At 47.6% G+C, this 23,006-nt stretch overlaps 1 protein-coding gene across 2 annotated transcripts in view; it reads left to right on the forward strand.

The window, feature by feature from the left end:
* SLC68A1 (solute carrier family 68 member 1) overlaps positions 1 to 23,006 on the forward strand; it is a 183,234-nt gene that overhangs the window by 52,507 nt on the left and 107,721 nt on the right. The window contains exons 2-3 of one of the 2 annotated variants that reach the window (XM_086922687.1): positions 1,613 to 1,880; positions 13,190 to 13,269. In XM_086922687.1, the coding sequence (XP_086778813.1) occupies positions 1,716 to 1,880; positions 13,190 to 13,269 (245 nt within the window). In that variant the 5' untranslated portion in view covers positions 1,613 to 1,715. Of the gene's footprint in view, positions 1 to 1,443; positions 1,881 to 13,189; positions 13,270 to 23,006 lie in introns of those variants that run through there. The other variant, XM_086922688.1, reaches the window with a different exon arrangement.

Genomic DNA, 23,006 nt, shown 5'->3' on the forward strand with positions numbered 1-23,006 from the left:
CGTCAATAAGTGATTCCCGCACTTAATGAAGTTACTGATATAATTGAGAAATGTTCTCTATATTCTAACACAAAATAAGAGGTCTGACAAGGGTTTCCTTTGCTGATGTGTTCGCAACAAACCTTCGTAATCATCAGTGTACTTATTACATACAAAGTGCAAACGACGCAGTGCTCAAGTGAATGTGACAATATGTAAAATGCAAACACAAGACACTGTACAACCCAGGCTCATCCGAAAGAAAATATGTTAGCCAATATTGCATTATAAATATAATCATAATAGAAACGTGAGCCAGGGAAAAGAGGACGGCGTTTCGACCAAGGCTGATTAGAAGGATCGCCTCAGGACGACGTCATCTGGCTTAAGGCCTGTGAGAAACGGAGACAGAAACCCAGCAGCCACGTCAGTCACTCGATCTATCTCGACCACTCACCAATGAGTATGTATAACGTCTCATGAAGTCACATAGATCTAATACTTACCCCTGTCGGTATAATAACTAAAACGTCTTGCGCGCTGAGCATCATAGGTTTTAAAAGTGCAATGTTTGTAATGAAACTCTTCATTATTTACATTTGGTTACACCTGACAACGGAATGCCCATGATATGCTTGGAGTAGTGGTGAAACCAAAACACTACAAGAAGCAGTGTTATGAGCATGTTCCACTTTACCGCTGGTCTTTCTTCATGATATGATGGAGGGGGCCCACCCCTGCTTCCGTGGCCACTGCATGCAAATACCTTTATTTTTAGCGCGCAATGTGAGCCTGTGGGAATATCTTATGTGTTAAAAATGTTAGAATGTCTGCATTACTCCTTTCTTCCGTTCTAGATGCGTGAAGTTAAAATAAAGTGTTTATTTTTTCCAAGAAAAGAATGGTCTTGTATTTTTCGGAACTCAAACTGCTGTTTCAGTTTCCATTGCTTTCGAAATGTTGTCGTTTTGGCATTCAGATCTGATGTGCACAAATGCGTGAATATTGACGGCATCGTATACATTGCCCGGCTTAATGGGAAATGCCTTTACCGAGTAAAATACATCTTTTCTGTTGGCAACCAAACTTCATCAGAATCACCACCACTATGGTGATGTGGTTTTACTACGCCAGTGTAGTGGTACAATTAAACCTTTTTTTGCATTGCTCCTGACAAAGACCTGGTGGTGATGACGTAGTAAAGGAAAGCATGTGGGGAGGATGTTGCTGTGCCTCGTTTCTATTTTTGTCTTCTGAAACTTTACTACCAAACCATAACGCGAGCACCTCTTTATGCTCTTACTCTAGGCGTTTAACACTACCTGTAAACGATGACCTATGAGCAGTGCACGCAAGGAACATAAACGTCAATGTTTATGGTGATTCACACGCAGTTAAAATGTGTCCCGCCCAAAGTGCCATCCTGTAACCTCCTCATAAACCAGCTGCTTGGCATTGGCGAGTGACGCACTGTGGGATCGCTGAGCAGGAAGTGGCCTCACTAGTGGAAAAAAAGCTGATCCGAGCAGATAGTTTTAGTTCAGCTGCTGAGACGGCGAACATTGTTTCTGCTAGTCGCATACGATTTTCGAAAGGGAAAATACATGTTTGTTCTTTTTTGTCCTCCTTGTAGCCATCAATGGACCAACCCCTCTGGAGTGCTAGCAGCTTCCGGGAAATGCTCTTTCTGAACTGGAGATGATCTCGATTTGGGGAAAGCCCAAGGAGGAGCTGAAATGGGCTTCAGGATCTTGGGGTTCTGTTTCCACTTGCCGACGGCGGTGCTTTATGGGTCCCTGTCACTCTTCGTCTCCATTTTGCACAATGTGTTTCTACTGTACTACGTGGACACCTTTGTGTCAGTCTACAAGATCGATAAGATGTCCTTTTGGATTGGAGAGGTACGTACATTTGACATATTTTTAAACCATTGTAATGTGATATACGTGACCCCACAGAAGCCACTAGTGACAGCATTTACAACTTTAGAAATATCTGTGCAAAAGTGCAATTATCTGTAAGGGTTAATCGATGTTAGGCCAGCTCTCTGCCTGCTACTATCTAAGGCTTATGGTGGAGTTTACTTTGTTCTGGGGTGGAAGCCACCCCGAACAGCATAAATGGATTAGGGATGGGAGGAATTTGCGTAATCGCGTTATGCCAATCTCCGCGAACACGCAGAATTGCTTGTTCGCGATGCTTTTTTCCTGTTCGCATTTGCTGTTTGCGTGCTCAGTGAGAAATATCTTGCGAACACGCATTTTGAGAACGCAAACAAGCCAAAAATTTCGCGAAGTCGCGGATGGCAGAATTTTGGGCAATTTCGCGATCTCCGCGGAATATGAAATTCCGCAAATTACGCAGGTGGAATGGAATTTACCACCCAGGCCTAAAAAGGATATTGCAGTAAATACTGGTGACTAGGAGCAGGTTAAGAGAAGAGTAGGGACTGTAAATACTGGTGCTTACTTCCAGTGTCAGGAGACTAGCACTTCTCATTTCTGTCTGCAGCATTCGGTTGGGGGTTGGGGGTTGGTGGGGAAGGGCCATAAGGGAAAAATGAGAAGTAAAGTTTAAAAATAATTTACTTTGTGCCAAACAGCTGGCTTCCGTAAATAATAGGCTTACTTCCCTGCTTTAGCGTTCTGAGAATATTGGATTTGAGACTCCAGACCCCCACCATAAAAACATTTTTGCATCTATTTCGGACAAACAGGTGCCAGTGTTGATGTTTTGCCATATAGTGTATCCTGGGTGTCCCCAGTGTTGGGTGGACATCACACAATGCCCTGTATTACACACTTTATTTATTCTTACCCGGTCTAACGTAGAACCTAATATTAGGTTGCAATTATATCTAGAAAAGCAAAACTTAAGTGCGTGGAGACCTTTTTTTAAATTATAATATCAGATTGTGTTTCCTTAAAAGCCCTAATTCGCTTCCATATAAATTGCGAGCTTTGCTTAATTTAATCCATGTGCTGATTTTCTATTGACATCTTTATCTGTATTGAAAGTTAGTGACCATTGGGCATTACCACCCTCACGTAGATTTAAAAGAAATAAATGTAGAAAAACAAATGAAATTGCTATGGCCTAGTGACTGGGAAGATTTTATTAAAAGTAAACGGTCAACTTGTACTGAGAGCAACAGCATTACACTTGCCATTCCTGTTTGTATGTCACACTTTTTGTCAAGATCAACATTAAGGAAATTCATACGTCTTCACTTTCTGACATTTACCATTAATGAATTTAGTTCTGGGTGAAATACTACAACATTACCTCTGGGATTCGGCATCTATGAAAGCTTGTACAAGACATTTTCTTACACTTGCTTTGCATTTGTTCTGTTTTCTCTAGTTTTTAAAAAATCGATGTTTAGGCTCAGTATTTAATGAATATGTTGTAAGGACCTTAAATTCAGCTCTGAGATTTGTATTCAGTGGTAGTAATGCTAGAATGGTTGCATGCCTTATCAGATTTTTTTTTACCTGAAGTGTGCTTACCTTTAGAATTACTCAAGTATTCACAATTTTCTGTTTGACAGGAATAAAGTTGTTCTTAAACTAAATCATGCATTTTATTCTTATGTCCTATGGACCTTTTAAAGTAGTATATTTATAATTTGTATATTGTTGATTTTTATTTAGTCAAGACAATAAAATTATCCATCCATTTATACACCATACCAAAGTCACACTGAACTTTAATCTGAACTCTACAATAGTTTACAATTCATTTGTTTCAATTTTCTGTTGTATCTATAATTTATCCGGGGAAAACTATGTACCCATCTTTTATTTATTTGCTGTACTTTACTAGAGATTTACGACAAAACACTTTTAAGTGCAAGCAGTTTACAAACATTTAGGGGCTGGTACAGAAATGGGTAAGTATGAGGAAGTGGGAGCCATGAAAGACATGAAAAATAATGTGGACAAGCACTGTCTAAACCAGCAACTCTAGGTTTATTGAGCTAACACATGGACCATAGTTATAACGTAGTCCCCCATGCAGTTCACTGCAAACATTTGAGCAGAGATGAAACGATACACCGACACAGCTAATAGCATTAGGTTAGAGATAATCAATCCACTGGACTAAACCAAGACTTGATTGACAAGTCTCAAGCCAATGGTTGAGCAAAGCTAGTCAGTGAAAGCTGTGGTTGAACGGGGTAGATTCAGAGTCCGCTCTATTTACATTTTTAGCAAGAGGTCTGGTTAACAGCAACCATGCCAAAACCCAGACTTAGATGCAAATGGTATGCTTGTGAGCAAAATTAAGTGTCAGTTGCAATGTTGAAAATATGAGTTTTAGCAAAATCATAGCTCTGCTCCACACCAATATCCTGTGTTGTATACATAGACGTCATCTTGATCCAGTTCGTGATGCTGTACTTTAGCAACTGGAATTCCCCCCCCCCCCTTCCATTCTTCTCACTCCTGATCTTTGGATTATTAGGTGCATTACTCTCCAGCACTGAACTCTGTGCAACGTGTCTTTAAGACACAGGAAAAAACTCAGCTTAGTGCCTGCTCCATCTACCTAGCACGGCAGTAACCGAAGCAAAAGTACACCATGATGCAAGAACAGTTCCTGCTGAGTAAACCCATGTAGGTCCTGCTTTCGTGGTTGATAGCTGCACATTCTTTATACCATGTTTCCTCAGGCTTAAATCCACCTACTCGCTCAGTCGTTTGACCCCTTTCAACTCACCTTTCTGGGATTCCAAATTGTGCTCGTTGTCTGTGGGCATCAGTCCTATTTCCAAATAAATAGTAAGACATCTCTGTATTTTGGTCAGTCACATTTCTTTTCTTTTGTTTTTAAATCGCCAGTGGTCTACAATTGCCGAATTCCTCTTCTGTCAGCTACACTGATTGTGTTGAATCCTCCCCTTGCTTTCATTTCTGCACTGAGTTATAGACACAAACCGTTTTTTTCCATTGTCTTAATGATGGCAATATGGTTTATCTGGGTCTCAGTAATGCAATTGCACCTCTTAATTTGCCAAAGTATCATGACCTAAATGCTCCTGAAACTGAGAAAGATTGCTAACAACGTTCCTTGTTTACATTCCCTGGATTGGCTGCAAAATGTATCTCATGGCTGGCCCTTTAGGACCATGATCTTGGGGTCTACTCAAGTTTTGTTTTTGAAGTCCGGTCTCTGGCCGGTTTTGATAATTCTTTTGATACATCCTTCTTGTTGTTCTCCCTACCACAACGTCTATCTGAAATGTGAGAAAGCACGGCTGTGCCTTTGTACTTGTAAGTTCTTTCTTGGAGCTTTGTAATTTATTCACTTACACACTTCCTACTTCTTCTGCAGCTACATTCTACTAACAAATATACATAAAATAATTCAGCGGAGTGCCAGCACTATCACCTTGAAGGTACCTTGCACAATATTTAGCAGGTGTGGGTCAAGGCGGCAAATATATACATTATGAAATTGTACATTTCATAATTATTTTTAATAGTGTTACTTTTTAGGTTCTGCCGCGCGTCGCTTCCCCCTACCAGCGGCCGCACGTCGCTTCCCCCTACCAGCGGCCGCGCGTCGCTTCCCCCGACCGGGCGTCGCTTCCCCCGACCCCGCGCGTCGCTTCCCCCTACCAGCGGCCGCGCGTCGCTTCCCCCGACCGGGCGTCGCTTCCCCCGACCCCGCGCGTCGCTTCCCCCGACCCCGCGCGTCGCTTCCCCCGACCCCGCGCGTCGCTTCCCCCGACCCCGCGCGTCGCTTCCCCCGACCCCGCGCGTCGCTTCCCCCGACCCCGCGCGTCGCTTCCCCCGACCCCGCGCGTCGCTTCCCCCGACCCCGCGCGTCGCTTCCCCCGACCCCGCGCGTCGCTTCCCCCGACCCCGCGCGTCGCTTCCCCCGACCCCGCGCGTCGCTTCCCCCGACCCCGCGCGTCGCGCGTCGCTTCCCCCGACCCCGCGGCCGGGCGTCGCTTCCCCCGACCCCGCGGCCGGGCGTCGCTTCCCCCGACCCCGCGGCCGGGCGTCGCTTCCCCCGACCCCGCGGCCGGGCGTCGCTTCCCCCGACCCCGCGGCCGGGCGTCGCTTCCCCCGACCCCGCGCGTCGCTTCCCCCGACCCCGCGCGTCGCTTCCCCCGACCCCGCGCGTCGCTTCCCCCGACCCCGCGCGTCGCTTCCCCCGACCCCGCGCGTCGCTTCCCCTGACCCCGCGGCCGGGCGTCGCTTCCCCCGACCCCGCGGCCGGGCGTCGCTTCCCCCGACCCCGCGGCCGGGCGTCGCTTCCCCCGACCCCGCGGCCGGGCGTCGCTTCCCCCGACCCCGCGGCCGGGCGTCGCTTCCCCCGACCCCGCGGCCGGGCGTCGCTTCCCCCGACCCCGCGGCCGGGCGTCGCTTCCCCCGACCCCGCGGCCGGGCGTCGCTTCCCCCGACCCCGCGGCCGGGCGTCCCTTCCCCCGACCCCGCGGCCGGGCGTCGCTTCCCCCGACCCCGCGGCCGGGCGTCGCTTCCCCCGACCCCGCGGCCGGGCGTCGCTTCCCCCGACCCCGCGGCCGGGCGTCGCTTCCCCCGACCCCGCGGCCGGGCGTCGCTTCCCCCGACCCCGCGGCCGGGCGTCGCTTCCCCCGACCCCGCGGCTGCGCGCCCCTTCCCCCGACCCCGCGGCCGCGCCGCGTCGCTTCCCCCTGCCCCGCGTCGCTTCCCCCGACCTCGCTGCCCCATGTTGCTTCCCGCGGCCCCGCGTCGCTTCCCCCGACCCCGCGGCCCCGCGTCGCTTCCCCCGACCCCGCGGCCCCGCGTCGCTTCCCCCGACCCCGCGGCCCCGCGTCGCTTCCCCCGACCCAGCGGCCCCGCGTCGCTTCCCCCGACCCAGCGGCCCCGCGTCGCTTCCCCCGACCCAGCGGCCCCGCGTCGCTTCCCCCGACCCAGCGGCCCCGCGTCGCTTCCCCCGACCCAGCGGCCCCGCGTCGCTTCCCCCGACCCAGCGGCCCCGCGTCGCTTCCCCCGACCCAGCGGCCCCGCGTCGCTTCCCCCGACCCAGCGGCCCCGCGTCGCTTCCCCCGACCCAGCGGCCCCGCGTCGCTTCCCCCGACCCAGCGGCCCCGCGTCGCTTCCCCCGACCCAGCGGCCCCGCGTCGCTTCCCCCGACCCAGCGGCCCAGCGTCGCTTCCCCCGACCCAGCGGCCCCGCGTCGCTTCCCCCGACCCAACGGCCCAGCGTCGCTTCCCCCTGCCCCGCGTCGCTTCCCCCTGCCCCGCGTCGCTTCCCCCTGCCCCGCGTCGCTTCCCCATACCCCGCGGCCCCGCGTCGCTTCCCCTACCCTGCGTCGCTTCCCCCTACCCCGCGGCCCGCGTCGCTTCCTGTGGCCCCGCGTCGCTTCCCCCATCCCCGTGGCCCCGCGTCGCTTCCCCCATCCCCCTACCCCGCGGCCCCGCGTCGCTTCCCCCTTCCCCCTACCCCGCGGCCCCGCGTCGCTTCCCCCTTCCCCGCGGCCCCGCGTCGCTTCCCCCTTCCCCCTACCCCGCGGCCCCGCGTCGCTTCCCCCTACCCCGCGGCCCCGCGTCGGTTCCCCCTACCCCGCGGCCCCGCGTCGGTTCCCCCTACCCCGCGGCCCCGCGTCGGTTCCCCCTACCCCGCGGCCCCGCTTCGGTTCCCCCTACCCCGCGGCCCCGCATCGGTTCCCCCTACCCCGCGTCGCTTCCCCCTACCCCGCGGCCCCGCGTCGCTTCCCCCTACCCCGCGGCCCCGCGTCGCTTCCCCCTACCCCGCGGCCCCGTGTCGCTTCCCCCGACCCCGCGGCCCCGCGTCGCTTCCCCCGACCCCGCGTCGCTTCCCCCGACCCCGCGTCGCTTCCCCCGACCCCGCGGCCCCGCGTCGCTTCCCCCGACCCCGCGGCCCCGCGTCGCTTCCCCCTGCCCCGCGTCGCTTCCCCCTACCCCCGGCCCAGTGTCGCTTCCCGCGGCCCGTGTCGCTTCCCCCTGCCCCGCGTTGCTTCCCCCGCCCGTCCCGCGTCGCTTCCCCCGCCCGTCCCGCGTCGCTTCCCCCGCCCGTCCCGCGTCGCTTCCCCCTGCCCCGCGCCGCTTCCCCCTGCCCCGCCCCGCTTCCCCCTGCCCCGCCCCACGTCGCTTCCCCCTGCCCTGCTTCGCTTCCCCCTGCCCCGCTTCCCCCTGCCCCGCGTTGCTTCCCCCTGCCCCGCCCCACATCGCTTCCCCCTGCCCCGCGTCGCTTCCCCCTGCCCCGCGTCGCTTCCCCCTACCCCGCGGCCCGCGTCCCTTCCCCCTACCCCGCGGCCCCGCGTCGCTTCCCCCTACCCCGCGGCCCAGCGTCGCTTCCCCCTACCCCGCGGCCCAGCGTCGCTTCCCCCTACCCCGCGGCCCCGCGTCGCTTCCCCCTACCCCGCGGCCCCGCGTCGCTTCCCCCTACCCCGCGGCCCCGCGTCGCTTCCCCCTACCCCGCGGCCCCGCGCCGCTTCCCCCTACCCCGCGGCCCCGCGTCGCTTCCCCCTACCCCGCGGCCCCGCGTCGCTTACCCCTACCCCCCGCAGCCCCATGTCACTTCCCCCGGCCCCGCTTCACTTCCCCTAGCCCCCGCAGCCCCCTGTTGCTTCACCCTACCCCCCTGCCCCGCGTCGCTCCCCCCTGCCCCACGGCCCGCGTCGCTTCCCCATACCCCTCGGCCCGCTTCGCTTCCCCCTACCCCGCGTCGCTTCCACCTACCCCGCAGCCTGCGCCGCTTCCCCCGGCCCCCCAATTTGCTTCATTTCAAGTGCGGCCCCTACGAGGCGCAGGTGGCAGTAGTCTGTATTGAGGCGCGCCAGCACCAATTCCTGGCCTCGCCTATAGATGTTGATGAAGTGTCCCAGGCCATTGACGACCTTAATGGGGCCCGTGCCCCGGCACGGATGGGCTCACAGGCATATTCTACAAGACATATAAGCCCCTCATCTTTTGGAAGGTTACACGGAGGCACTTGAATCAGGGACACTCCCTCCCATAAGGCATGAAGCGGTCATCTCCCTACTTCTCAAGCCGGGTAAACCACCCAATTGGTGTGCCTCTTACAGCCCCCTATCACTACTCAACCAAGACTATAAAATCCTGGCTATGGTTCTCGTGGCGCGTATTTCACTTTCAGAAGACCAGATTATCTCTCGTCTTCAGATAGGCGTTGTCCTGAACCAATCAACGTCTGTCAATCTGCGTACCATATTTGCAGTCCTTAATCAAATCGACCTGGATCTCCCTGCGACTGCAGTACGCTGAAAAGGCATTTGATTGCTTAGAGTGGCCTTTTCTATATGCTGCGCTCAATAAACTGGGCTTCCCTTGTGGCTTCTGTAATCTCATTCGCCTCCTCCACTCCAATCCAGTAGCCCGGCTCAGAGTGAACGGAGAACCCATGAACCAATTCAACTTATCAAGAAGTACCAGACAACCTGCCCCCTTTCACCCCTACTGTTTATTATTGCTATGGAACCACTAGTGCGACATCTGCAGGAGCGGCACCTTCAACGGGTTCTCAGATTCCACCTGGGCCCTCTTCTGGCCTCCCTGTATGCAGGTGACATTCTCTTATTTGTCTGCGAGCCTGAAACTAACCTTTCACCGCCCTTTCGGGAAGTGGTACGATTCAGAGTCTTCTCTTGCCTAGTTATCAACTGGACCAAGTCCGAGATAGTCTGGTGACAGACGCCACACTTCCCTTTACATTGGATTTTCCCCTGCACTGGTGCGACTACCCCCCTTGGTATCATGGTGTTATACTGTACCGCACAGCATCAGGAGTTATCCACCTAAATTACGGCCCCGCTGTTGACGGACTATCAGCGCAAATAGACCAGTTGATAACGCTCCCATTATCAGTTGCCGGTAGGATATCAATTATCAAGATGGTTGTGCTGGCCCGTTTTATATATCTTTTTTTAAACATCCCCATTTCACTCATGTCTAAATTCTTCGAGACCCTTCGAAGCATACTAATCAGACTGGTCTGTGCCAGTGGACAAGGCCATGTAAGCTGGCAGACCCTCACGTTGCTCTTTGCACAGAAGGGTTTCAGAGTACCAGATTTTTACCTATATTGCCTGGTAGCACAAGTACACTATACATACTTTTGGTATCATCCAGACACGCGCCTACAATACCTGAAACCTGAGTGGTCACAGGCTCGCCCGGTCCTCTCTGTCGTTCTCCCTCTTGGCCTCATGCAATCACCTACTGAGATACAAATGTTGCATACCACATGTTGGGCCTGGGAAAGACTTCACTGCTTCTGGAAGGGGACCGCCATTATTCTCCGCACTTGCCGTTACTAAACAATCCATGGCTAACCTGACTACTAAAACATTGACAAAACAAACACTATCTCGATGTGGACTTCACACCATAGGGGACCTGTTTTGTGGCGCCCAGCTGTGCTGTCTTTGATCTTGCCGCAGGACATGATGTGTCCTTGCTGGACAGATTCCTCCTACATAGAACACGAACCTCCATAGTCGCCGCTCTGCAGCCTTCAACGACTGAGCCAGAGGAGTTCTCCCTACTCTCCACAGTCATTATATCGCCCGACAATACTCTCCTTGTTTCCTGCCTATATCACCTAGCCCTTATGCTTGGACTGGTTGTGGGGTGAGGGTCCCGGGCGGCATGGGAGAAAGACTTGGCCCACTCATTATCGGATAAATATAAAGTATTGGCAAACTGCTGCAAATAGATTCGCAAATCTCAAATAACTACAGACACAAACTTCTCCATTTTAAATACCTAGATAGTGCTTATATTACCCCAAAACTCCTTTCCAGAATGGACCCTTCCAGGCCCCATAGCTGTCCCAGATGTGCGGCTGACCCCACCGACTTCATACACTTAGCGTGGAACTGTCCCCCCATCTTGCCGTACTAGGAGGCAGTTTTCCGACATCTCACACTAATGATTGAGGCTGAACTCCCCATTGCTTGCGCTGCTTGGTTATGTTCAGCGACTGGGGGCTGGGATTTGACACTTGCAGCCATTTTCTTATTACTGGCTAAGAGGCAAATCTCAGTGTATTGGGGCAGCTCTACAACACTGACAGTTAAAGCCTGCATAGGGGAACTAATGTATCATGACACCACTAGCGATGTGTATGCAACGCTGCTACCCCTTACTTCCAGGCCCAAAAACAACTAGCAACCACTTCACTCCTATCTAGTGCTTCATCCTGAGCTAACTCATTGATGCTGACCGTTCTGGTCCCGGCATGAACCCAGAACTGGGGGAGGACTGGGATCTAGGGAATGCTATGAAGAGACATATTGAAACCTGACCCATGCAGCTATGACGCCATGGTTACCGCCTCACCCCACTTGACCCTGGACTTGATTTACATCCTCTTGCGCTCGTCAGTTTATCTGTTATTCCATATCTCAGCCTACTGAGGTGTTCAGGCTCCATTGTAATTGTGGTAAGTGATGTACTTGCCAGCTAACTACGATGCATGTTCCATCATCCTTTTTTCTTTTTCTTCTTTTCTTTTCCTTTTATTGTGCCCACCTGCTATGTTACTCTGTTCTGTTTTAGTTACATGCTGCTGTATTGATCTCTGTAATTATTCAGCCTATGTTCCTCTTACTGTATACTGTGCGGCAGCTGTTTGTGAAAAATAAATAAAAACAGGTTAAAAAAAAGACTGCATCATATCCATCATTCAGGCCACTACATGTAGTCCAGGTTCTGCAAAGTATCTATTCTAGGCATTGCCTCGATTGTTTGTATGTGCAGTGTGCATACAACATTTCTGTGTTTTTCCTGCTTTACTTGTTCATTTTTTGAGGTGCTAGTGCACTCTTTGGGCTTTTTGCATGCGCTTATCAACGTTTACATATTAGGACCTCATAAAGTTTTATCTGGTTTGACTACGGTTTTATATTTAACTTCCCTAATCCATGATCCCCAGTCCCCGGGCCACCTCCTGAAACCATATCAGCAATGCTGTTCCTGTCCGTTAGAGAACCGTACCTATAGAATAACGTCTCTGCTCCTAGATTTTGCTCCCTCATGGATCATACATCTGATATTCAGGATAATGAATCTCCCAACATTTTTCTAGCTTTTGTTTAAGACCTCTTTTGTACGATACCAAAACCTAGTATTTTGATCAGTCCATTGCCTATCATTGATTGGCTTCCTTGTCAGTCATGCCATGTGCTTGCTAGATAGCACAATAATTAATTGTATGTATTTTTATGTATTAGAGTCAACTAAACTAGTGGAAAATGATAAAACTGAGACCAAAAGAGATTTTAAAGACCATGCCAATTCCCTTCCTTTCCAGAATCTCAAACCGATCAAATTGATGGTATTTTTGTCTCAGAAACGTGGCAACACTAGTGTAACTTACTTTCATTGATGTAAACTGTAGTGCATTTGTTGTCTGTTTTTTCTTTATTGCTGTTGCTATTTTATCCTCCATCCTATGGTAAGAAGTAGTCTTTTGTTACATAATAGCCCTTCTTGGACAACATAAACTTGGTGCAGCTATATTCCAAGTGATGACTGTAGGTGAACTACGTCTCTCACTGGTAGCGTGGTGAGGCTTATGAGCTCACTGTCTGTGCACTTTCTCCTGAAGATACTCTGCTTGTGCACACTTCGCTCATCTCCATGCTCTGTAATTGATTATGCAAGACTTGCGTGTACATGCGTATCTGCTGTCCTTTTGTATTTCCACCTGACTTACACGGTCCTACCCTCTTCACTTCATTCTTGCCTGGATAGTGTACTTGACATTGGTCTTGCAATCTCCACTACATGCAAACACTGTGCCGGGGGCTGCTGATTGATGAGATATACAAGACATACAAATTCCACTTCAGAGGTGCTGCAAGCTAAATCCTTTTCCGGCATTTTCCCAAACACTCCTCTTGAATTCCTGAACTTAAATACCTTTCATCCTCCATATATTCAGCACTCTCCCACACGACTCTAACTCCACTTCCGTTCACATGTCCACTACACACATTTACATATTACCACACCAAGATTACATATTTTATAGTGGGATATCCAGCTAGACACTAATCTTGCTAGAAGTGCAAAGTGCATCAAATAACTTGTTTCTGTTGTGGTCAAATTCCATGTCCAATTTAACGAGCAGTAGGAAGTGTCATTACTTCTGCCGGGGACAGTTTGTTTTTTTGATGTAAACTTGTAACCGTTATGGAGTCTGACAAATAAATGTGTTTCTTTTAGACGATATTTCTTGTTTGGAACAGCCTCAATGACCCTCTATTTGGCTGGATGAGTGATCGTGTTTTCCTCAGCACACAGCAGTAAGTACTGTTTTTTGAAATTCATGTTTGTCCAAATTGTGTAATGTTTTTGTTCTAGGAACTACATAATAGTTTAATATGAAATAAATGGTTGACTCGCAAATCTGTCATTTTGTGGGTCATTGCCTTCATAGGCTACAAAGGAAATTGATTACATTATTTAAACACTCCAAACTCCTATTGAAACAAATAAACAATTGTTTCATGTAGTTAAAGAATGTGTGACAGGCCCAATAATTCATTTATTTATTTCATATCATACTCAATTCTTTGGGGTATCAAAAGATTATATGTTTTGGTTAGCTTATACCGTGTATGGTTTCCTCAAACAATTAATTCTTTAAGCCTGGTACTGTCAGTTTGAGCTAACCTTGTGCCCAGGAACCAAAGCAGGTGACGCCCTTCTACTGTCACCAGTCCTACCAGTGACCACTCTCACACAAAAATATGAGGGGCAGTGATAAAAACATGGAAAAGAAAATGGGATAAGAGAGAAAATAGAGACCACCTCTCTACCTCATCACTGCCTTTGATTTAGGAGGTCTACAGGATGTAGTGGATCTTTGCAAGGCAAAGAGACATCTTAAGTAAATTGTTATTAAGGGTTCAAACTGCATCTGTAACTGGGTATACCTAAGCAATATCAAGAAACTCTTTTTTACTATGATAGTTATTTGTTTGTTCATACTAGAACTCTACTGCCTTGTAATGTCATGTACAATACATATTCAAAAATGTCCAATCTAAGAAGCCTTATTTTTTCGCCACATTTCCAGTGTCCATCAAAACAAACCTAAAAAAATATAATGGCTCTGGGCAAGGACAATCCAAGTTCCATGTAGAGAGGTCCAAAAGCAACACTGTGTCAAGATTGCCTATCAAAGGACATTGTGAACCATGATGATGATATACCAAGTACCCAATTACCAGAGCTCTTGCAGCCTGCTGTCCTTCAAAGAGGATGCTTCAGTACTCAATCGTGGGACATATAATATCCTTTGTATTGTAGCTCTCATCTCCATTGACAGCTGGAGCTTGCCGAGCAGTGCTTGCTATTCTGTTGATATGTTTTTCATGGTTAAACTTCAGTTGAAATTAGTTGTAAAGATTTGACCTGATTAGTCGGTATCATTGAAGAATGATCATTTTCTTGTAGGACGAAAGAAGGGGCAGCTCCAAGCTTGGTTCATGCTAGCTTGCAAGCTTTACCTACCTTTATTAAGTCTTGCACAGGCGTGCGCTGTCTGTTAGCTCCCTCAATCTTCTTTCCTTCTCATGTTTGCCTTTTCTCTGGTGCATTGATACATTAATTGTGTTCCTCCACTGCTCCTTTTTTTACCCACTTCTTTGTTTTGTTTTGTTTAAGCACTGCACAAGAGTGTGTCTTTTTCCACCGGCTGCCTTGTGTGCTTCTCCCGCTAGTGTGTCCCAAATGATTCCATTCCAACCCACCCTCCTTCTGTTCTTGTTAGTGTTACTGCTTGTGCCCACCTTCTCCCTCCACCATCTGTTGTCCGTATCCTTGTGCCCAGCTCCTCCCTCCCTTCCTTTGATGTCTGTGTTGCTCCCAGACTCACCCTTTCTTCTGTATTGCCTCCCCCGTTGTGTTTTCTTCCTCCCAATCTGTTGCCCCCTGCCCCGCAATTAACCCAAAACAAGCATTGAAAATGCAATAGATCGCGCCTTTGTTAAAGCCATTTGCTTTGCTAATGGTATTATATAGCAAAGCAAATGGCTTTAACTTAATGAAATGATAGACCTATTGCATTTTAAATGCTTGTTTTAGAGATGGCTGCTAATTTCTCTATTTTCAGCAGATTTGCACTTAGGATTGATTGCTGCTAAATAAGTATCATATGAAAAATGTGTTGCATTTAGGGAACAGTTCCTTCTCTCTTCATACTTCATAGCTGTGAACTGTGCTTTGGCAGTTTTTGAAAGGTAAGGGACTGACAAGACAGCTAATTTAGCTTGGCACAAAGGACTTTATTTGCTGGCAAGATCTTGTAAGTTTGAAATCCCTCTTCCTTTTGTCATTCGTGACCTTGGGCAGACCCTGCGTTCTCCATTCAGTGCCTCGCACCTCAGCCATGTCCCTGCTCGCCTCCTCCTTTTCTTGAACACAACAGGGTGCAAGCATGTAAGGCATGCCCTGAGGACACGGGGCTGTCAGCGCTACGGTGTTGGGCGCTACACTCGGATGACGGTGTGAGAGTGCTGCGGGTGATGGGGGGACTTGATGTGGGGTGTGGTGAGAGTGGTGGGTGCTGTAGGGTGCCAGCTGTGAGAGAGGGTGCTGCGCGCTGCACTTTGTGATGGTGTAAGTGTGCTGCTGGCTATGGATGGGGGGGAGAGATATTGTGGGGTGTGCAGGAGCTGTGACGTTAAGAGGAGATAGAAGTGCTGACTATGGCGAACGGCGCAAACTCATCCCTCTTCCTTTTGTCATGTGTGACCTTGGGCAGACCCTGCGTTCTCCATTCAGTGCCTTACACCTCAACCATGTCCCTACTCGCCTCCTCCTCCTCTTGAACACAACAGACTGCGTCAATCGGAGTGGGTATGAGTTATTGATGGGTGCAGTGAGCTGTGCAGGGTATGCTAAAGAGCTATCTCCGAAGACCAGGCTACGGCCCCCACCGTTTACCTTGTGTGCTCCTGGACACAAAGGAATGAAACCTCACCTCTGCCGTGAAGGAACCAGACCACAGCATAGAGCAAACAAGCACTTCCCAAAAACGAAAAAAAAGAGAGGATCGCGCCGGAGCTTATTTTTATGGGGTCATTTGTTTGAAACACATGGCCCCATAAAGATAAGAATCCTTTTGCGACGGGAGTAAGTCCAAGTGGGACGGCTCAAAGGGAGAAAATAATACGTCACATAAAGCTCTTTCCCAATGGCTGGCCATCGTTTAGCATAAACGTTGTCGACGGCCAATGGAAAGAGGGGCGGTGCTCAAAGCCCGTTACTGAAATCTCCTGATAACACTAAATCTCGACAGCGAGACTGCGCATGTGCGCAGCTCTATGCTTCGACCTAAAAAAGCACCATAACTCATCCTTCGTTGGACACGTCATAGCACTTTTTTAACACCCCCTCCATTGTCCATTTTGCCTTCCTCACACATCCTTCCACCCTTTCCCCTGGTTACCTCAGACTTCCCTCCCCCCAGCAATAAAAAGAAAAAGCACTATGACGTGGCCCCAATGACTACTCTCACTCCTATCCACTCTTTCTCCATTCCCTGTCATGTCTTTCATTCCCTGTCCCTGTTCTGTTTTCCCCTAAGCAGTTATGCCCCCTTTCCCATGCAGCTGGATGAAGGAAAGCTCTTTTGAATGACCTCTTGCGGTGTCTCCACTGGCACTTACCAACAGGGCATAAACTGTTCAGGGATGTGTCCTTTGACAATCATTTCACTGTAGAAAAACTAGGTTGTGCTTTATGGTGCTAACAGGTTCACTCTGACTTTGGGGTACAAGCATAAATATAGCAGAGGTGCAGCTATAAAGTACTTGAAATGAGCTCATATTGCTCTGAATGGAACCCGATTTACAAAACTTTTTTGTGTCTTAGATAGTCCTAGACTTCAACTGTAAGTATTGCCTATTGTAAGAGCAAGGCACACCTACTCCCAGAAAAAACACAGGGCTTGACAGATAATGAAATTGAAGCACAGGGAAGTAGGTTATTTGAACAGGATCCCAAAAATTGTTCTAGTGAGGGATTTGCCAGTGTAGCTGCTGTTGCATTACACCAACATGTGCATTGTTTCATCATGTACTCAAGAACACACATCAACAATACTTTTACCATCACAGTTGTTGAGCTATGTGCGCGATCGGTTTGTTTAATCTCCTTGTGAAGATCTGACAATGTATCCAAGGAACGACCGGCTTAGTTTAATGGGATCCTTAGCACGTGGATTCAATTTGATACCAAGTTCCCATTGATCATGCCACCCCAGAACATTAACACCCTTGATAGCAATATATAACTTGATGTGAGCCAGCCTACCTCTAAAAGTTAAAGAACATTCAAAAATCCTTCAATAGAGATAATGTTCCCATTAAAACTCTCAGCTAAAATGTCAGATGGCGGTAACTTTAAAAAATCACACACACCCTGTTATTTCTCATCAAAGTATTGCTTTGTAATAATGGTCCATGGAGACCCAGAATCTACCATCAGCTCAATATCAATCTCAAAAATGTGAAATATACACTTAGGTGATTTCCTACTGGTCAAAACAACAGAACCACTTTGAATGATGGAAACAACATAGCCCCTTGTAACTTCCTGTGATGTGATCTCAGAGTCATTAACAGAAGAAACTTTAGCAGAAGTAGGATAATTAGAAATAGAACGTGATTGTCCCGCTCGCCATTGTGTATTAAAACGTTTTTCTCTGCAGACATTGCTAAAGTGTCCCATTCTACCACATACATTGCAAGTTCTATTCAGAGCAGGACAACCTTGGAACGAGGCAATGTGCGAATTGTTACCGCATCTAAAACAAGACACAGAATTACTGTTAAAATCAGGTTTCCTGTAATTACCACTTGCAACATTTTTAGTACCCAAATGTGTCTTAGTGAAATTTTTCCCTTCATTTTTGGGCTTAACTAAGCATACTTCTTCCTCAATATTAGCTTTGTTGCTATTAGTACTCTGTTTCTCTACAATATTCATCCACTTTTCAGACATCTCTGTGGACTTAGTAATAGCAATGCTTTCCTCTAAACTAGGATCACCTAAGCACCACAACTTATCTTGGACCTTCTTATTTTTAACGTGAACAATGATTTGGTCACGTATCATTTCATCAGCCATGCCCCCGAAGTTACAACGTAAAGTTAACGCTCTTAAAGAAGTGAGGAAATCATCGAATGATTCATCCTGTTTCTGCGCCCTGGTGTAAAATTTAAAACGATTAAGCACAATATTGGCAGTAGGTTTAAATCTCTTTTCCAATCTGGCAAGAGCTTCAGAATAAACATTAAGGTTATCACCACTTCCAGGAGGAGCGGTAACTTGAGGCAAAGTTCTAAACATTTCTTGCCCCTCTGAACCTAAGCAATGTAATAATATAATCCTTTTTCCTCTCCGCACCCATACGTTCTCCATCGATGGCCCTCATATAATTGAAGAATTCCTCCTTCCATCTTGCCCAAGGCAAAGGAGGGTCACCCTTGATTTGTAAAAAATTTGCAGGAGGGTCAAATAGAATATTTTAATAACACAAGTGCAACACAAGTAAAAGGAACAGTATCAATACACCAAGAAATTTCCAAAATGCACTCCAAAGTATAGACAAGCTATAAGCAGATATAATGTATGAAGATTGTCCAAATATATAAAAATAAAATAATAAAAAAATATATATATGTGGCACTAGGAAAATAAAATGCACTTAAATGTAAAATATTGTGGCAAGCACACTGAAAAGGGTCTCTGTGCTAATAAAAGTAACATATCCAAGTTCCTCCATGTGATTGCAGAAGAAGAAAGTACCTTCGTGGGTTTGGCAGTTCAAAAATGCGATGTAAGTCAGCTCAAATGTCACAAAACGGAAAAAAAAACCACTGGTAATTTAAAAACGATGAAAGCGCTGCTCAAAAGAATAGATAAAGCGGCATCTTTGTGGAGAAACAGGCAGAGGACAAAGATTTGCGGGCGAAAAGGTCGTTGCTAGGCAGCGAAATGCTTCCGGAAACAAAATGGCGGGACGTTGCACGCAGCGTCGACACGTAGGACGTTACGTGAATGCTGCGTGTTACAGTGGCAGGAACGCGATGAGATCGCAATGCGCTGAGGCGCTTCACACGTTGGTTGCTACGTGACACAGTAGTAGGAAAACAATGACGTAGACAAGAAGCCTCGATGCCTCGATGCACTGTTGCGCTTCACACGCCGAGTTCCACACCTCGGAAAGCGTCTTGGTAACCAGGCAGCAGACTGGAATCTTCAGTAGAGGGAACCTTGTACGTTGATAACGGGTACAAGAAACTTGAAAGATGCACAACTCCAAATCCAATGTAAATTACATAAAAGTAAGCTGTAAATTCTCCCAAGCAGTGGGAGAAACAGAGGGACAAATCCAGGAAGCCACAGATCCAATATAAGTATTTTCTCCAGAAGATTAAAGGGCAAAATCTTCTTAAAAATCCAAATAAGTCCCAAATGGAATAAAATTGGGTTCACTCCGCTCCTGTGCTGTAGATGGCTGGAGTCCTCGTCGCCAAAATTTGTAGTAATGCAGGAAACAGGTTAAAATCAAAGAGCTTTATTCAGCAGCACAGCATCATAACATAAGGCTTCAGAGTCCAGATGCAACTGACTCAAAGATGCAGAATGCATCATCAGGAAAGTTCTGTGAAGAACACAGAACTAGAACAAAGAGCAAACAGGTCTCATGCCATTAAAGGGGAAGGAATATAATACAAGACGTAACAGAAGATCTGACAATGTATCCAAGTAACGACCGGCTTTGTGTGTTGGCTGCACACCACTAAACAGCAATTGCTGAGAGGTACACACATCAGAGGCCAGTCGGCGTTCAACAGCTGAGGCGGGACTTGTGGTGCTCTTCAGGCAGCCACTTCATTATGTCATGCGCAGTAATCCGAGCAAAGTTGATATTGTCGCTTTTCACAACAAGCGTTGGCAAACCAATAGGTTTCCCCCACGAGACGACTATTGACTTTTTTTTAGGTTTGAGTCATGTTGTAAAGAAGTACACATAGCACTTTTTTTCCACTTAGCTTTTTTTTACCGAACCGCTGTGCAAAATGACAAAAAAAAACACTAGCAAAGGCAATTGCTCTCTTGTTGGCAAGACCTTAGTTTGGCCAGTGTTTGTTCCGATTCTGAGGGCAAGCCGTTCTAATTAATCCATCTCTGATGGCTTGGAAGTTACTTGTCCTCATTGCCATGTCTGTCCCTGACTCTCCAAATAACCAAATGCCATCTTCATGGGTGTGGTAGCCTATATCTCTTTTACAGAAATCCATGTATATTTTGTATGCAGATGTGGGAGTGTCACTGCATTCCATGATTTGGCACATATATTGTCTCAGGATATTATTAAACTGTGTTTGAGCAAAGCTGGCGAGGAGACTAATTAAGATTTAATAATTGCGTTTTTCATTGATTACGGAGCCTCTGACGATAAGGAACAGTGCACAATATAAAGGTGCATTTCAAAAGAGGTGTGTATGTGGAAGCTAAAAAAGTTGTTGCGGGTGCCCTGCCTTTTAATCCTCTGTACCTGATAATGACTGTGTAGCAGCAATTTATTCCAGTGTGATTTGCCTAAGATCTGTTTGGGGATAATGTGGAATATGCAGCGATGTTTGAGGTCTGACAGAAGGTAGTGGGTTTAAAATTCAACCTGAGCGAATCTGAGCTGAATCTCATCGGTGCCCAAGAGCAAGTTAAAGACATGTTAGAGAAAATACCATTTCAAATGCAATGTTTAGGCAGTTAGATATTTTGGAGTACAAATCATCCTCACAATATAAAGCATCTTTTGTGTGAACTAACATGGATGTGGAGCAAAGAATAAGAGAGAATTTCATTCAAGGAAAATACAGCCTTGTTTTAATGGGAAGAATAGCTGCAAAGTGATTGTCACCCCAATATCCTTTAACCCTTCAAAGCATTGTTAATTCTGAAAGAAATCCGGATACCATACAGAAATTAAAGAAATCGTTACCGCCTTTTTGCTGAAACTGAGGAAAGCCAGATCAGTCACAAACTAGGAACACTTCATGCAAAAGCTTCAAACTTTGAATGCAGTATCCAACAAGATATTCTCATAGATCACAGCTCAGATTTTATTTTTGATTTGGTTCAGATTGGCAACAAGGAAGAAGTGGGGCTTTATGAACTACACCCCCTCTCTGGGACCCCGCTCACAGAAGTTCTATTAATTCCAAAGAATGTGAGAAACAAAAACTTGTATAGCTCCTCTGTCCTCTTTCCGACTTGAGTGCCCCCTAGATTGACCTATTGTTAGATCGCTTGCTAGTTTTAATATGCCGCGGAGTTATCCTCTTTATCAGTGCTTTTTTTCTGGCGTCTTTGTAATGTGAAATTCATGCAATTATGCCTGGCATTTAACACACTAGTCCCTTCAGGTTTTGATGATGCTGTCTTAGTCCTGGATGGTCAAGCAAAAAAAGTAAATCATGCCATTATACCCTTGTTTTGTTTTTTTAGTTTTTTTATTGAGTAGTTTATAGCCATAATATGAAAATGATTTTAAAAAAAAGAGGCTAATAGTTGATACCAATACAAAGAAAATATTCGATGATTCACATCACATATTCCATACATTCAATATAACGTGCTAACATAAAAGTGCCATGTGCACTTTATAGTGAAGATTTATATGGTAACAGCTGAAGAGAGACAATTTTAGAATTTTAACTTATGTTCTGAATCAAGTAAACATCCAGCAAAAAAAATTAGCTTAGAACAAGTCTACATAAACCTATGTATCCTGGAAGACTGTCTAGTCTACTGCAAAAAAAAACAGCAGATCAAATCATCAATTATGTAGTTTGTAACTGCAATATTTACCCTTTATCACAATTATTATGCTTTTTCAAACTGCAGACAGGCCCATATTGCAGTGAATTTTGAGCAGCGGCGCGCCTCAGCAGCCCGCCAAATGCCTCCTCGATTTCCTCCGTTCTCCACTTCTGCAATATTAGGCTACGAGCTGCAGTAATGCCAATATTCAGCCGACACTGTGCGCTCTTGCGGACCCTTTAAGTGGCATGCGAGGAACCAAATACTGCTAGCATAGGGTCCAGAGTTCAGGGAATGTGTGTAATATTTGTACGCATCTGTAAAATACTCTCCTAAAAATCATGAAGTGCGGGGCATGTGAAAAAAAATGCCTCCAGTCCCCTGCTCCATCCAGCTTACAACAAAAACTCTGATCTGGAACTGTGGGAATCATCCGATGTAATCTTTGGGAAGTATAGTAGACTAGCCACCTTGTCAAAAAAGCCATTCTGTTAAAATGTGTGGACTTCAAAGACTTATGCAAACACAAAGAGATGGTGGGCAGGATGCTGAAACTTTTACAGATCTGCGTTGCATCCATCATTGTTCCTTATCTCACTTCGCCACCCCAGTTCAGAACCAGCTATATGCAAATCAGTCTTGACCCTGTGCCTCATGGGAACAGTCCAGCCAGACCTGCCAAGCCAGGTCTTCCCTTTACCGGAAACAAGCATACTGAGACCGGTTTCGGGGTAACACCCCATATCAGCCAGGCTAGCTTGAATCCAGTGGTAAAGTGAGCAAGGGACCCACGTCTGGGTATACCCGTCCCACTCTGGGTAACAAATGCAAAAACAACAATTGATGGACAGAATGCAGAACAATATCATACATTCACCCCAGTGCAGAGATCTGGGCCTAAATCAATCGTCTTTGTGCTCACCATGACATTCCAGTTTAAACCCAGCTATATGCAAATCAGTCTTGACCCTGTTCCCAATGGGAACAGTCTAGCCCTAACTGCCAGGCCAGGTCCTCCCTGGAGTGGAAACAAGCATCCTGTGACCGCTTGACTCCAGTGGCATGGAGCGCAGGGGACCCACATCTGGGCATATCTGTCCCACTCGAGTCGACAAATGCTAAAACAACAATTGATGGACAGAATGCAGAACAATGTCATACATTTACTCCAGAACAGAGATCTGGGCCTAAATCCATC

The sequence above is a fragment of the Lissotriton vulgaris genome, chromosome 5 (genome assembly GCF_964263255.1).
Source record: "Lissotriton vulgaris chromosome 5, aLisVul1.2, whole genome shotgun sequence".
In the NCBI taxonomy this organism is placed as follows: domain Eukaryota; kingdom Metazoa; phylum Chordata; class Amphibia; order Caudata; family Salamandridae; genus Lissotriton; species Lissotriton vulgaris.